This window comes from Maniola jurtina, chromosome 20 (assembly GCF_905333055.1).
Source record: "Maniola jurtina chromosome 20, ilManJurt1.1, whole genome shotgun sequence".
In the NCBI taxonomy this organism is placed as follows: domain Eukaryota; kingdom Metazoa; phylum Arthropoda; class Insecta; order Lepidoptera; family Nymphalidae; genus Maniola; species Maniola jurtina.
Window position 1 is genome coordinate 5,559,880 of NC_060048.1, and position 17,184 is coordinate 5,577,063.

General features: G+C 35.9%; 1 protein-coding gene across 5 annotated transcripts in view; it reads right to left on the reverse strand.

Annotated features, from left to right (window-relative positions):
- The window catches only part of LOC123875464 (Down syndrome cell adhesion molecule-like protein Dscam2), a 227,211-nt gene that overhangs the window by 39,370 nt on the left and 170,657 nt on the right, over positions 1 to 17,184 (reverse strand). For all 5 annotated transcript variants that reach the window (XR_006798144.1, XM_045921300.1, XM_045921302.1 and 2 more), the window contains exons 4-7: positions 13,144 to 13,342; positions 11,860 to 12,015; positions 9,033 to 9,164; positions 5,755 to 5,890 (exon numbers count right to left, since the gene is read on the reverse strand). Coding sequence is in view for 4 of the 5 variants with exons in the window: in XM_045921300.1 (XP_045777256.1) it covers positions 5,755 to 5,890; positions 9,033 to 9,164; positions 11,860 to 12,015; positions 13,144 to 13,342 (623 nt within the window). In the remaining variant the exon portion in view is untranslated. The remainder of the gene's footprint in view (positions 1 to 5,754; positions 5,891 to 9,032; positions 9,165 to 11,859; positions 12,016 to 13,143; positions 13,343 to 17,184) is intronic.

The window sequence follows — 17,184 nt, forward strand, 5'->3', positions numbered from 1 at the left end:
ACCCCTAAGGCCATTGGCAGGAATTGATTTTCGGGGGAGTTTTATCAGGTTAAAATTTTAACGAACTCTCTATAATGAGAAAAAAAAGTATTATTATGGCGAGATTTTTGATCAATATTTTGACAAACCCTCTCCCCGCCTACCATGCGACTGTGAACTGGCAATCGGTTTGTTCTATCTCAATATTAAACACAGATACACAGATAGTGAATAAGTCCGGTAACGAGTTGGTTAGCATCGCCTCGGTGCTGAGCGCCACAAATACCTACCTAATGTTCGTGCGCTGTGCAACCAAGTAGGTACCCTACCTTGCATAATATATTATCTTATACCGACATAATATTGTATTGAGTGTACTGAGTAGTCTCACCCGTATATCATACAGTTAATTTTTAGAGGAATGTGCAGCGCCCAGACAAGTCGCCAAGACTTCAGGGCGCTAAGAATACAATGTAAATAGTTGTAGAATATTGTAAATACAATAAATAAATAAATAAATACACACATCAAACTTATAACACCCCTCTTTTTGGGTCGGGGGTTAAAAACTACAGGATGAAGGGGAAATCTTGTTTTCTTCAGCTAAATGGTGATCGTACACGCTTGCCAGTGTACCTAGGTGATTGAAGCCAAGCTCGAGGTTTTTCAATTTTTGTTCCAAATTACATAGCTAACTGACTTGTGTCATCCGATGGGTCCAGTATACAGCGGAAAATATTTTTTACCAGTTTTTGTCTTTGAACTTGAACCGTAATTTGCATCGATTTACCGTTGTTTCTACCGATAAACTCTACCCTACAAAAACCTTACATTTGTTATATCTCGGTAGTATAAAAAGCAATCACGTATGTTTACTTGTTGTTTAGATAAAATCTGATACAAAAAAGGAACAATTTTCACAGTTCAAGTGACGTGCAATTCTCTGTACAAGTTGTGGGTAGCCGTAAACAGAACTCAGTGAACCCTGCAAACACGGTTTGCGTTCGTTGTTGTTTACGATATTAGGGTACAACATGTAACTAGGTATCACGGTTTAAAATAGGTTTTTTAAGTAAGTACTTTTATAAAATTGTTGACGCGCGATATCCACGTAGGTAGATATTAGGGCCCGAAGCCTGGAAAATATGTTAAGCTAACTTTTTAAAGCCCATCCACGTCACCGATTTTGATGAAAGGTACCAAGTTAGCTTGGGAATGGACATCTAGGCTTCTTGTATCCCGGAAAATCAAAAAGTTCCCATGGAATTCTTAATAGCCCATCCGTTTGATCAAATATAAAATTTGGTACAAAGGTTAGCTTGCATTTCGGAGACTGACATCGGCTATTTTTTATTCCGGAAAATCAAAGAGATCTCACAGGATTTAAATAACAGTAATCCACGCGGACGAAGTTCGTTTTGAATAAGTTACAAACGCATAAATAGATACATAATGTATCTTCCACTTATGCAGTATTCTAACCAAAGTTTCTCATTTTCGATGCGCAATTTATCGTTTGACGCTAAAATAAAAGTAAAAAATTTCACATAAAATCGCTTCTGGTGCATTATATAAAGATTTAACTTTGATGCTCGCGAATGTTCATTTTGGCGAATGTTTTCATAGTAACTTTATCTTCAGCGATATCTCGTATTCACCTATCTATCGTGTGGTCTCTATAGTAACAAGTTAGTCCTAAACAGCGATTTCATCTGGTGGTAAGTGACGATAAAGAGGACTATCTGGAAGGAGTACGGCAACCTACCCCTAATCAGTTTCGACACAGCATCTTACGTAACTGCAATAAGGTATAGGATGATAATATAGGTCATCTGCTTAGCCGATACGGTCGATTTCGTCCGCTTCACTTGAACAGACCTGAGCCTATTCAGAAATTAATTCTTGAAACAGATACCTACCCCTGCGAGAAATTGACAAAAGTTTCAATGAAATGAATGTGGAAGTGTGAAGATTGAGAAAGATTGGTAAAAGATGAGGAGGAGCGCTATGTTCTTATAAATTCAAATTCTAATTCTAAATATTTTTATTCAATTAGACTTTACAAGTACTATTTTATAAGAACACGCTACTATACCTTCTAGTATTTAATAAAAACACGTGGCAGATACCTTTCCTCATGCGCTTATACAATTCGTAGAAAGCTCTCGTGCAAAAGTTTTTCAATTCATAACCCGCACGGCACCTGCCAACTTTACACTTTGATAGTTTTCTTGTGAACTGATAGATGAGTTTAATGTTTATCTACTTCAGTTTCAGAAGTAGAACTCTCCCACGCTGATATGAAGGATATGAATCTTTACTGTTAATTTCTAAAACTCTAGTAATAACAAGTGTAAATTAAAAATTTATAACACCCCCGACAAGTGAAAGTTACAGTAACTAGAAAAGAACTGATAACTTTCAAACGGCTGAACCGATTTTCTTGGATTATAACTAAGAATACTCTCGATCAAGCCACCTTTCAAACAAAAAAAAACTAAATTAAAATCGGTTCATTAGTTTAGGAGCTACGATGCCACAGACAGATACACAGATACACTCGTCAAACTTATAACACCCCTCTTTTTGGGTCGGGGGTTAAAAGATCGCAGTTGCACCATAGACTTATATATTACTTCGTCATTTATATCAATGAGTTGCACAGACATTTTTGGGTTTAAAATAAGAGACGGCGCCGATCTTGTTGTCTTTCTCTAAACTAAATTTCGAGTATCCGCATCTTTTTCTTTTTAATATTGCTAAAAGAGGACGGAACATGAATTTTATATTAAAATACCTTAAATTTTAGTGCACGCTACAAACAATAGCCTTGCGATTGGTAGCTAAAGTCACAAGGTTTGACAGCTCTAAATTAAATTTAAAACTGTCAAACTGTGTCTGTCCATTTCATATTACATTAATAAGAAGAGGACGTGAATACTCTAAAAATTAGTTGTGCTCAGAATCAGTACCATTGATTGTGATTTTTCAGTGCGTATTAAAATTTCCCACATGGTGCTAATAAATAAATAATAATTAATACCTACTTATATACCTAATTGCTTTAACCTCACGAGGAAACCTGCATGCCGGAGAATTCTGTAAAATGTTCTCAAAGATGTGTGAAGTCTGCCAATTCGCACTTGGCTAACTGACTGTGCCAAACCATGACCCTTCTCATTCCGAGAGAAGACCTTCATTCAGCAGTGGGCCTGCGATGGGTTGACTTGACGATGATAATTATGATGGTGACTTATGACTTTACGGAGCATTTTTCTAGATGTATATATTTCATAATAATATGTACGATATAAATAATTTTAATTGTTTTTTAGCTTCTCATAATACCCAAGAGTCCTCATACATTGCGGAAAGTGTGGCCTTGCACGGGTGCACTTATAAGTTCTGTATTTGACTACAGAACCAACTATGATCGTTCAACTTGCACACACTTTTGAACAAATACGTGGTTCGCGGAATAGAGTAGGTTGCTTTCAATTTTCAGCTACCTATAACTGTTAAGCAAACTCATGCACTCAAGGTTATTCACGCATTTCTATAGCAGTTGTGTGTATACCGTCCTATGCTGTAGCATAGGACGGTATACACACAAGGAACATAACTGCTAATTAGGTACCTACCTACTGATATAAGAAAGCATGATAATAGACCAATGGCTTTTTGTTCTATCCCTGAGATGTAGAGACTAAAACGAACAAATACTTAAATAGTTGTAGGTAACTAAAACTATCAAGCCAAATAAGCTTGGAATATGTAGGTACGTAAGGTAAAAAAAGGTGGTTAAGTATTCCAGGAATGCTATTGGAAAATCTAGGGATAACATTTAATAAAATTTAGTCAAGAATTTTCCATTAATACTTATACGTTTTAATAAATCTGCCTACAGTTGAAAATGCATACGTGGAAATTAGTAAATCACAGAACTCAGTTGGAGAATAGGTACATATCACTATATTATGGCATAGTGTTCTGGGAACTGGGAAAAGGAATTCACCGAGGTGCATTTACTATTGAGAATACGTATTTTGCATTTCGAGAAATTCTAGGAATTTAATATATATATTTTGGGTGTTAGGTAGGTACTTATGTGTGCGTCAAAAGTTTAATTTTCACAAAAAGTCAGCGCTTAAAATGCGTGTAAGTATTATTAAAACGATCTTTTAATAAAATTCAATAAACCTCTATATTTTGAAAATAAAATATTCACGAGACTGTCTACTACAGAATAAAGAATTTTAAACTGAGCTTAAATTTAACTTTCTTTGTCTCTAATAGTGAGCGTTTACTTTTATGAAAATGGATCATAAATTTTCACTTTGAGCGCGTAAACTGGACACCGTTTTATAGACACTATCCAGCGTTTTATTCTATTTTAGAGAAATTGAAGAACTTAACGACGAATTTCGTTAAAACTGAACTGATTTCACTTTTATTCACGCTCCCGTATCACTGAAAGTCTTAAACCATTCGAAGTGATCGAAGCCTCTAATCAATAGATGTAAAAAGAAAAGTCCTAACTCACTGACTGACTCATCAATCCCCACATTCCCAACCCAAACCCTTGGACGTGTAACGTTGAAATTTTACAAATTCTCTTTATAATCTAGAAGGGATAAGACCAGATTTTTTGAAATTCCTATTGGATAGGAAATAAAGAGGATTTATATTTTCGCTGAGCAAAGCCGCTGGCGGACGCTAGTACTGGTACTGTGAAGTAAGTACTAGGTAGGTTAAATAGATAATTTTACTTTTTTAGTCAGTAGGTAAACCATCTATCAGTTAATTTGTCAATAGGTACCTTCCTATCCTTGTGAGAGGAGATCCTTGTTCAGTAGTTATGATGGTACCTTATTCTAGTGTAACTAAAAATCAAATAGGTAAATAAAAATGTTTGTCCATTCCCTTTGTAGTGTGCATTATAAAGTTAGACACATCAGATTCGCCACATACTGCACTTCTAGTTGGGAGCCATCTAATACTGCTGTTATAACTTTGTGAACATGACAAGTTGGAATAAACAAGCTTTGTATGTCGGAGACTCATTTTATAATGGAAAAATATAATGGATAATTAAAATCTGTATCGTTTTAAAAAGATTGGAATAGGTAGGTATGCTAAGCTTATTCTGTGATATGCTCGAACTTTCGTCACTATGTAAATTGTACCTGCAAGTTTATTTAAACTTTTCTATAAATATAAATATTTTAAATTACCTAAACTATCAAGCATTTAAATGTGGCAAGTAAGTAGGTAATACGTGAATTAGTAATAATTAAAGGTATTAGTTTACAAATTGCGAAAAACCAAATTAAATTTGAATTCCGCGGGCAGACCCGTCGCATCCACCTTAGTTGCGACATCCATCCATTTCTTTCTGGCTATGTTGATAATGTAATACTAGCTGATGCCCGCGACTTCTTTCGCGTGGATGTAGTTTTTTAAAAATCCCGTGGGAACTCTTTGATTTTCCGGGATAAAAAGTAGCCTATGTGCTAATCCAGAGTATAATCTATCTCCATTCTAAATTTCAGCCCAATCTGTCCAGTAGTTTTTACGTGAAGGAGTAACAAACATACAGACACACACACATACAAACTTTCGCCTTTATAATATTAGTCAAAGGTATTAATTAGTTTACAAATTTCGAAAAACCAAATTAAATTAGAACTTCGCGGGCAGACCCGTCGCATCCACCTTAATTGCGATATCCATCCATTTCTTTCCGGTTATGCTAATGTAATATTTGTTTCTCACCTATAACTAGGTACAGGCCACGCGTGCGCTGCACACGGTAACCGCACGTCGTGGCCGACTTGCACCCTGCGGGAGCGAGGCTCCACTGCTATGCGAGGACGCACCCCGCCTTTTGGTTCTGTCACTATGATGTGACCTGAAAAAAAAACTTTTTAGATAACAACGAAAGAGTTTCAAAGAAGTAATACGCAACAATACAAATGGTTTCGCGTTTCAATACGATACAGCTCAAAGACATGCGTTTCAAAGTACGATAAGCCTTTCAGAAATAGTGTCACTTTGCAATATAATTACCTACAGTAAATTTTGGTAAAAGTCGCAATTTTACTGTAAAATAAATAGTAACAGTATGTTACTAAAAACAGTATGTTAAAAAAATGTTTTTTTTAAAGTAACGAAACGAGCAGCTAGTGAACGCGTGATTTGCCATCTCCACGTTGGCACCAAAACTCCGATTATTATTATATAAATGTTATGTTATGTTTACAAATATGTATTTGAAAAAATTACACTAGGCTCTGCAGCCCAAGTACAATTAGTGCTTTTTGGCAGATTTGGAATTGATAAAACGTTGCAAATGGCTTTGATACAGCAGGCAAAAATGCGTTGTGTCACTCACTGTGATTGAGTTGCCTGGTAGGCCTTTACGATCTCAGGTTATCTCAATGACTTCATAAGAAAGCTAAGGCATATACAGTAAATATACTGACTGGTTAGGACTGTGGAGAATTTGGCAGATACTAGTGCCTGCACTGAGGGCGCTGCAGTGCGCGCGAAAGTACTGGGTCCGTGTTTAAAGTGAATTTTATAATTGAAAATCACAAATTTACAGTTGTTTTTGTGAAAAAAGTGTAAAACTATATCCAAATCGCAAGTGAAAATGTTATCAAAGGCGTACAACATAAGAAAACTGTAAAAAATGCTTATGAAAATATTTTCTTTCAACCGATCAATAGTTCAAGTGTTGTAAACAAAAGTGCTAAGATACAAAGGCAAATACAATTAAACAGGACTAAAGTAATTAAAAACTATTTTCCTATTTATATTACTGCAAATAAATAGTGAACTCAGCATACAAAGTGAATTACAAAGATAATTTTTCAACGAAAATAATAAAAATCAAAAAGTGAAATGTTGAGGGTTGTTCGAAAAATAGTTAGACAAGCATACGTCGCAGCTTTGCAGATTACGCTTACATATTTCAACACTAGAATGTAACGATAGGTTGGCTTAATGCGAACGTCACCGGTCTAAATATCGACATTACCGAGATCGATCCCCGGCACCGAAGAGTGAGTGAACTTTTTCTACTTTTTTTTGGCTTTTAAAAAAAAATATTCAAAGATGGAAGACATCGTACAATTATTAAAAAAGATACAAGAAGACATTAATGAAACAAAAGATAGTATCAAAATCAGCGAAATTTTACTCAACAAAATCGACGAAAAATTTGACGACATCCAAAGTAAACTACAAAATCTAGAGGTCACAGTTAGTTCACAAGAACAACGACTAGACCTTCTCGAAAAACAAGCCAGGGAGAGAAATATCGTTATTTTTGGTGTCGAGGAAAAATAACAGAATTACGAAGATTTACATAATAATATTCTCAAGATATTCAGTGATATTATGAAGATAGATTGTACTAGTTTTGAAATACAAGGTATAAAAAGAATTGGTAAAAAATGCGATAAACCTAGACCCGTTATTGTTACACTTTCGACATACAGGAGAAAAATTGAAATTTTACGCAACAAAAAATCACTTGAACATTTAAATTACTACATAAAAGAAGACTACCCACCAAAAATTTTACAGAAAAGAAAACAACTTCAAGAAATGGCGAAGGAAGAACGGGAAAAAGGCAAAAAAGTTATAATCATATATGATAAGTTAATTATCGTTCCAGAAAAAGAGAGAAGTGAAAACACAAAACGAGGAAATAAACGCCATCTCTCTGAAACTCCTCCCGACAAGCATGGTAAAAATACAAGGAAACCCAAAAAGACGACTCAACCTCATAAAAACAACAACCTGACATCTTACTGGACCAACAAAGACATCCCAAATGCATGAATACATGAATCCAGACGCTGCAGCAACACCTTAACATAGGTACAAACAGTTAGGCTTAGTTAATGTAATACTTACTTACAATATAAGGTGCCACCCTCCTCCTCCTCCAAGACGGCCGGTCACCGTGGAGGAGTAAGACCACAACCCCCCCGGTTCGAAAATAGATATCAATCACCACCATTTAAAATACCATGCATATAATATAATAATAATAATTTTATGATAAATGCATATAGGATAGAAACAGGATTTATTTACATAATTGAACAAAACGGAATGTACTTATGAAAGGAAAATTTTGGAATACCTACTGATTACTAACGCGAGGAATCAAAGGAAAAAATAATATGAAAAAAAAATTACCTAATGAATATAATTATTACGGATTTTTCAAGATTTTGCATTGAGGAAAAATACAAAAAACTAAGAGAACCGGAGGGAGGCCTTATACCCAAATATGGGATCCTTATCTATATTGTATAGTAATTACCTACCTACTCAATTAATAAATAATAAAATTAGACAAAATTAGAAATTAGCAATAGATATAGATATAGATGTAGGTACATAAATATAAATTTGTAAACTAACAATAAATAATAATTTAAGCTTGAAACATTTGTAAACTAACAATTTTATTAACCAACACTGTACATAACACAACATATAAACACAACATATACACATACAAAATATACACATAATAATAAACCTACTTACTAATAAAACTAACATAAAGATAAGGTAAAAATTGTAAAATAAAATAACTAGATAGTTGTAGGAAACACATACAAAATATACACATAATAATAAACCTACTTACTAATAAAACTAACATAAAGATAAGGTAAAAATTGTAAAATAAAATAACTAGATAGTTGTAGGAAAAACTTTTATACTTATGTAAAGATAAGGAGTAAATAAAGGCTTAATAATAATAATAAGTGCCTGCACAACAAAGCTTTTTAAGAATTCCAGAATATATACAGCTCCGAATAATTGTGGGTGCAAAATTTAATGTTTTACTAAATACGGCGTGAAATGAACAACGCAGCGCAGGCATTATTAATGTAAACAAATATCACATAACACAAGCCAACAATGCAAGCGTAAATTCACCACAACACATTTCAATAGATAGATCCATTTGAGCGAAACGTTGACTATCAAGCAGGTTGTAGGTACAATGTACAATGACTTACCAAAATATTTACTAGAATACAAAGATCCGGTGATTCTGTCCCGGACACGGCACCGGAACGCCGAGTAGCGGTCGCCTGGACTCACTGCCCTTATGTATAGAGACCCGTCGTCCAGACGAGAGTATTTTGACCCTGAACAATGGTGACATACATATATAAATCTGTCGTTATATATCTCCACTAAGAGTAAAAGGGATTGCTTTCAATATGGTACCTCTGTTTAGAGCACAATAGACGAAGAATTCTATGTAGAGTTGACAAAGATAGAGTTGTTTTTACCTACTTAGTGGGATTGTGTAATGGAAAGTAAATAGATTGTTTACCTGAATCCTATTCTAGTGCATGTTTTCTGATCTCTTTTGGTTAAAAATTTTCTTCCTATGTTTCGGTTTCTTAAGATTACCTAGTACCTTTCTTACCTAAAGGCACGTAGGTACAGATACTGATACCAAAATTATTCATTCCTTCGGAATTTAAGATATCGACTAGTTTTCTGTATTCTCACTAAGCTACCTACCCACTGATGAGATTGTAATCAAGATAAAATATTATGTACTTAAATAAAAAATATAAAACGTTTAGAAATTACTAGCTGATGCCCGCAGCTTCGCCCGCGTGGATTGGTCAGATCACCTGCAGCATCAGGATTGAGGAGTTGGACTCCAAATTTTTTATGAAACAATGTCGCACAGTTCCTCTATCGATTAAAAAATAAATGACGCAAATCGGTTAGAAATCTCGGAGATTTCGGTGTACATAGGAAGAAAAACACAACTCCCTTTTTGAAAGTCGGTTAAAAAAGTAGCCTATGTTACTCCCTGGTCAATTCTCTACTTGTCTGTGAAAATCCCGTCAAAATCGGTTCAGCCGTTCCCAAGATTAGCCTTTTCAAACAGACAGACAGACAGACAGACAGACAGACAGACAGACAGACAAAAATTTTAAAAACGTGTGATTCAGTTATAGTATCGTTCAAATAACCATATGACCTTAATATGCGGTAGTTATTTCGAAATTACAGACAGACACTCCAATTTTATTTATTAGTATGGATATATATATCATAGTCGTCCTTAGCCAAACCTTTCAAAAGTATTAGTTTTTAGAATCAACTATAATAATAACTTTCCCATAAATTAATAAAATCACGTTGCAATAAAGATCATTAAAGCCACTTCATTTAGGATGATAGACAATCAATATTAACACACTGTTACCACAGTTTCACTAATACCGCAAAACTGTGCTGTTACTACTCCAAACTGACACGTACTCGTAGGTATTACTTAATTGTCGAACCTTCATTATTATGTTCAAAGTGAAAGATTACAGAGTAGAAAATTAATACATAGCAACGGCGTTGAAAGCGTATTATTGAAAGAAAGACAAATGAGCATATGCCTCACGTCGCTCGCGTTGTTCAAATTGATCGACGCCGACGTTAGGAACCCGCGGGATTTTTTCCAGAGCAATATCAAATTGTTTCTATCAATTTATTTTGAGGGCAGTATGGCCTAATTTCAATAGCGTAAATGGTTTTTAGGATCTTCTCGACTATCGATCTTTTATGGCAAATGACTGTTAAACTTCTTGTCAATAAAGATTTATTTATTACTAGCTGATGCCCGCGACTTCGTTCGCGTGGATGTCGGTTTTTTTCAAATTCCCGTGGGAACTCTTTGATTTTCCGGGATAAAAAGTGGCCTATGTGCTAATCCAGAGTATAATCTATCTCCATTCTTTTCAGCCCAATCCGTCCAGTAGTTTTTGCGTGAAGGAGTAACAAACATACACACACACACACACACACATACAAACTTTCTCCTTTACAATATTAGTGTGATTCCATGGAATATAACTGGTCTAAGTTAACCTGGTTAGTAGCTTATGACTCGACCACTAAACTTAACTTTAACTTGTATCTACTAGAATCTGGTAAATTCTGTGCGAAAATATTTTTTCCGTGCAGAAAACCATATGTAATACCTTTTTGGAAAATAACGACGTTTTCTTTTATTTGTGCAATGTTTATCAAAAATTCGATGTACGCAAAGCAGCTTAAAGCTTTTGGATTTATACCATTGCTAGGGATTTACGTGAGTACCTGCCTATTTATTTATTGTGGTTTGAAATGAGCCGAATATTTTTAATATTCTTACAGATTTGCAGGTTTCTTTTCTGTAGAACCAACGTTCCGGACCGGTGGTTGATTCGTCGCAAAATTCCAATTATTATGCTGGTGAAAACCTGATGTAACAACATTTTATGAAATGTGTAAGAATCCATCTGAGACTGTTTTGCATGGCGGTGCTTTTTATAACAAACAAGCATTTTACCTCTACTCTCAATATCGTGTATCTTTGAGATATACCTAAGTAACTAATACTTAGTAGTATACCCGTGTATCTGATCGTCTGCAAACTAAGTTACAAGAGCGTTAAATACGAGTAGGTAAGGATTACAAGTTTAGGATTTTAGACTTTCAATTCAAACTTCTGGTTAGAATCTCGGCTCCTAATCGGAAGTCGTGGGTTCGATCCCGGGCACGCACCTCAAACTTTTCAGTTATGTGCGTTTTAAGCAATTAAATATCACTAATTGCTTTAACGGTGAAGGAAAACATCGTGAGGAAACTGCATACCTGAGAGTTCTTTATCTTCTCAAAGGTGTGTGAAGTCTGCCAATCCGCATTGGGCCAGCGTGGCAGATTATGACCTAAAGCCTTCTCACTCTGAGAAGTGAACGTCCTCAGTAGTGGGCCGGCAATGGGTTGATCATGATGTACACTTTATAGCTGTGACATGAGTGGCTCATGAGGTGAACTTACCTAAATATTGGAACACACTGGTGTCATCGTCGGTGAACCAGTCGGTGTCATCGACTCGCTCTGAGCAGTGCGATGGCACGATGCATCGCAACACTGCTGCGTTTCCCGCCATCACGTACTCGTCTGGCACGTGCACTTCCCAGGGTATATTCAGCACTAAAAGTAACAATTGATTACCTGAGTAACAATTCACACAAAAAATAAGTATTTCTGGGGCGGTTGCACCCGAAAATTCATCCTTTTTTAGGGTTTCGTGGTTTCAACACGGCATCGTACCGAAACGATAAATCTCTTGGCGGTACGGCTTTGCCAGTAGAGTGGTAACTAGCCACGGCCGAAGCCTCCCACCAGACCAGACTAGTTTAGAAATCATAAAATTCAAAACCACTGCCAGGAATCGTGAAGTAATTAGAGAATAATATCTCTCATGGCTAAGCAGTTCTTTTATCTCAAATCTTTGATGATATGTAAGGTCTGTAGACATTGCAAAAGGCACAAAGAGCAAAATAATAATTACTTTTGATTGAATAGATACCCCAGCAGGTATTTCTAGGTATGTTTGTAAATCATTATTGAAAGGAAATTTTATTCGCTTGTGAGCTTTTATTTGCGAAAGTCGTCATAGTTTTTATGTTTTCCCAGAAATCAAATTGCCAATAAATGTCTTCGTTGAGTTATCTAAGGACTAAAATGAGATGTAAGTAGAATTTATCTACCAATAATATTATAGAACAAGCCGTTACATCACTGTTTATATAATATTGTAGACCGACGGCTTATATTATATTTATATCAGATATATTGTATACTAAAACATGCCGTTGCTAGCCAAGTGAATTGGGGCAGTAGGTAAATAGGTATTTGAAACTTGAAAGTCTCTATATTAGTAAAATATTTTTTTAAACAGACAATTTTATTGAACATCGAGGTATAGTATTGTATAGAACTGTACGTCAAAACTGAAACGTTCGCAAACAACCTGGTCTATTTGTGATGCTGCTTACATTATGGAAAAGTGTGTCTGTCTGTCTGTCTTTACTAGCTTCTCACGGCCCAACAGGTTAAATTGGTAAAATTTTAAGATTTTTGATAAAATTTGGTAACGAGTTAGCTACATCCCGGGGAAGGACATAGGCTACTTTTTGTCCTGGAAAATCAAAGAGTTCCCACGGGAATTTTTAAAAACCTAAATCCACGCGGACGAAGTTGCGGGCATAATCTACTATTTTAGGTATATTTATCAATACGAAAAGTACATGAGTAGATAAGAGCTGAAATACTTACCACCGTGTATGTGAATGTTTTTTGACAACATAGCAAAACCGCTACTCAATCGCAGCCTACACCTGTAAGTGGCTGCGTGGATGTCCCGCCTGTATCTTTCAGCGGGGAATGGCGGGAACTCTAGCGAGCCGTTCGCGAGCACCCTTCGCAGTCCTGCGAGCGACGTCACTGGGCTGTTGTCGGAGAGTAGCCAGTCCAGCTGGAACCAAAAAATCTGGTCAAGTGCGAGTCGGGATCGCATACGAAGGGTTCCGTAACATCGTACAAGATATTTTAATATTTTTATGTGCAACACAGCAAGTTAATGACAACAGCGCCAATTGTGATTTAGTAAATTAATTTTTCGTGAACACATTTTCATTTTTTTTTTGTGATGTAACCCATAAATTCTCTGTATCCGGATTTATTCCTTTACTTGTGCTATAAGAACCACCTACCTACCAAATTTCGTGATTCTAGGTCAACGGGGAGTACCCTATAAGGTTTCTTGACAGACACGACGGACGGACGGACAGACAGCTAGATAGACAGAAGACAGACAGACAAAAAAGTGATCCTATAAGGGTTCTGTTTTTCCTTTTGAGGAACGGAACTCTAAAAACTGGATAGGGAAAGAATAAACACGTACTTCTCATCATTATGCAGTCCACAGCCCAAACATTACCAGTGTGCTATGTCTCTCACAGCGTTTGCATCACGATGATATAAAAGGCGCGAGAAAGCATCGCACTGATTTTGCTTGGGTTGTGGAAGTAGGTTACTATCAAATCTAATTCATTTGGATTCAGGAAAAAGTTAGATGAAACGAAATCAGTTAGATGAAAATCGGAAAAGACTCACTAAAAGGGTTGAGGTACATGTAAGTACTCGTATCTAACCATAAAACAGACTGTAAGCGGATAATTAGACCATCGATGTATAATAAGACATGTATATGATAGCTGAACCATCCAAAAAGCTCTAATTCTTGTAAAAACAATTAACTGTACGAAGTTAAATAACCCTAAGTCCAAAAAAAAATTATTAGGTGCTTAGAGTAGGTAGATACAGCAAAGAAGTAGGCACCGTTAGATACGAGTACTTATCATATTTTACATTTTACTACATTTCCTCAAATCCAACATAACAATAACATTTTTATGAAACTCTGCACCGATTTGCTTCAGGCTGCCAACTTTACAAACATTAACGTCCAATTTGAACGTGTTTTCTCTCATATATTTCAATAAAGACCAAATAAGAAGATCCCGAAGTTTGCAGTACGTAAAATTGGGTACGATAGTCTGCGGTGCTATCCACATATTTGCATTTTTCCGAGCCATTTGCATTTTCCGGCTGCCAGATGCGGACTTGCAATAATATACTATTTTAATCCTGTTATATTTTCGGGGATGCCATATTTTGCAATTTAATGGACGACGGGGAGATGATATAAAAACGTAAGTGTAGTGCAGTTGTGGTCTCAAATAAGATGAAACGACGATATAGAATGGCGGAATGTCGCTGGATGATAATGTTTGAGACTTACCTCCATTTTGTTTGTGAAATGTAATCTCATAATACACAAGCCTCGATAGATCAACGGTAGAGGAGCGGACTGAATTCTGAAGGGTCGGCGGTTCAAACCCCATCCGTTGCACTATTGTCGTACCCACTTCTGGGTATAAGCTTTACGCTTCATTGGAGGGGAAAGGGGAGTGTTAGTCATGATCAGCATGGCTAATATTCTTTTCTTCTTAAAATCAAAAAAAATATGGAAATCAATTTTTTTCTCTCTTTTCTAATTACATAGGAAAGTAGCCATTCGTGTTAGTCTGTGTATTACTTAATAGTGAGCAAATACACATATAAATACAAGCAAATATAATTTCACAAGGAAAGTTTTTATCTAGTAGGTAGTTACTCATGTAAAATACTTTCAACGTTATGTGACTGCCAGTCTTGCCAGTCTATAGAAGAGGTAAGTCCACCGATGCGAAGCTATAGCGAATCAAAAGCGTTGGTCTTGGTACCTTTTCTTTATTTTCGCTAATAAACATACAATTGGCCCTATTTTGTGATTTGTATTGTGCTAAGAATTCTCAAACAAAGCGCAACGATCAAAGGAAACAATATTAATTATTATCAAACTCGAAGACACAGAATTAAAGGCTTTGTTTGGTTATTAATAATAATTGTTCCTAATTGCGAAAAGTACCGAATCGAAAGGATTCAGAGTAATCTACTTTTTATTTATTTTAGTAAATCCATCCAGTGCTTAGTATCTAAGTTAAAAAATTGCCAATGGAATACATTCTCGACATACTTACCTACCTACAATTTCATAAAGACGATTCAACAAATTCTCTAATTTATGTTTTTAAAATTCTGTATCATTTTGGGTATTTTGACATTTTCTATAAGTTCAAAGAGGAATTTGTTTGTAATCGATAAAAACTGAATTATGTAATCGATAAACAGAACCAACCGACTTAAAAATTCCACCACTATAAAGTTATTTTATCCAGAAATAACATAGAATATAAATTACATATTACGCACCTACCTACCACGGACGAAGTCGCGGGCAAAAGTTAGTATATACTTTATAATAAACTTGTAAGTGGCATGAGATACGAAGGTCATTTCGAGTTCATGAAAAAACTTTCTTACTAAAATAATACAAACAAAAATATTTTCACTCCCATTGAGTTTTATAACCTCAAGTTGACGGATACATTAACTTGGAAGCTTTCAAGGGAGTAATCCTTTATTCAGTTTCTTTGTTGCTTGAAAGTTCACTTTCTTCGTAGATATGTGACTTGGGATTATCCATGTTAGGCCGGGAGTTTTCAAGTAACTTGACTACGAAGTGGTAAAGAAGTATTCATTTATTATTTTAAGTACTTACAGTATTTTACTCAGTATTTTTAGCTACTGTAGTAGATATGTCAGGCTGTTGTTTTTAGGGTTCCGTACTAATCGACGGGCCGCAACGGGATCCTATTAAAAAGGCTCCGCTGTCCGTCCATCTCTCTGTCAGCGGGCTGTATCTCAGGAACGTAGAGAGTTCAAATTTTCATAAAATATGTAGGTATTTCTATTGCCGCTTTAACAAATAATAAAAATTTCAAAATGGCCATCATGAAAATAAAAAATGTTACTTCTTGTGCAATGGTACGGAACCCTAGAACCCGCACTCGACTGTTTTTTTTTGTCAAAATTTAAATACGTTTGCGGAAGGATCTGGGAAACCAAAGCACTATCCCCTATTGTCCCTAATAAACTCCTACCATTACGTGAGTAACCTTCAGCAATGAGGAATACGATGAAAAGAAAGGCATAATGACGTATTGGACGACAGCCATGAATAGCGGAAAGCAAAGTTGAGATTTACGGCCGATTCACACCAATTGCGTATGCAGCACGTAGTGACGCGCGTGAATCCGTAAACATAACTGCACGCATTACGTCTACGCGAACGATCACGCCATGCAAGCGTTATGCCATGTTTCATACAGTTACATACATTACGACGCAATGGTACGCGCTACGTTTACGCTTACGAAGCCAGTGTGAACGAGCTGTTAGATGGAGCGCGGTCTAGGGAGGCCTAGTATAAACTCTTGCTTTATTAAATTATTCACTTATCTACCTACTTCGTCTTTAGATAGAAGATAAGCTGTAACTTTTGCTAAAACGGTATTTTTTGACCAACATCATTCCAAAAACCCTATTACTTAAATGTAACGTAACACAGTGACCTTCTCAGAAAGTAGGGAAGACTAATATAAATTGTACTCGACAGATGACAAAACAAGAAGAGACCAAATTTATTGTTGGCTAACCAATTATTCAATGTGCTAGGTATTGTCAGGCTGCCTTGGCGTCTCGAGTCGTTCGTATTGTGTTTCTTTGATATCCTCTTGGGTTCTTGAGGTATTTCTTTGCTATTGGATTGAATTTATACAATGGGGTAAGTGCATTTGACGTGTAAAGACCACTACGCTGGTATTTTAACAGTTCGGTGGTAAAGTTGATAGGTGGTTTTAAAACACCCGT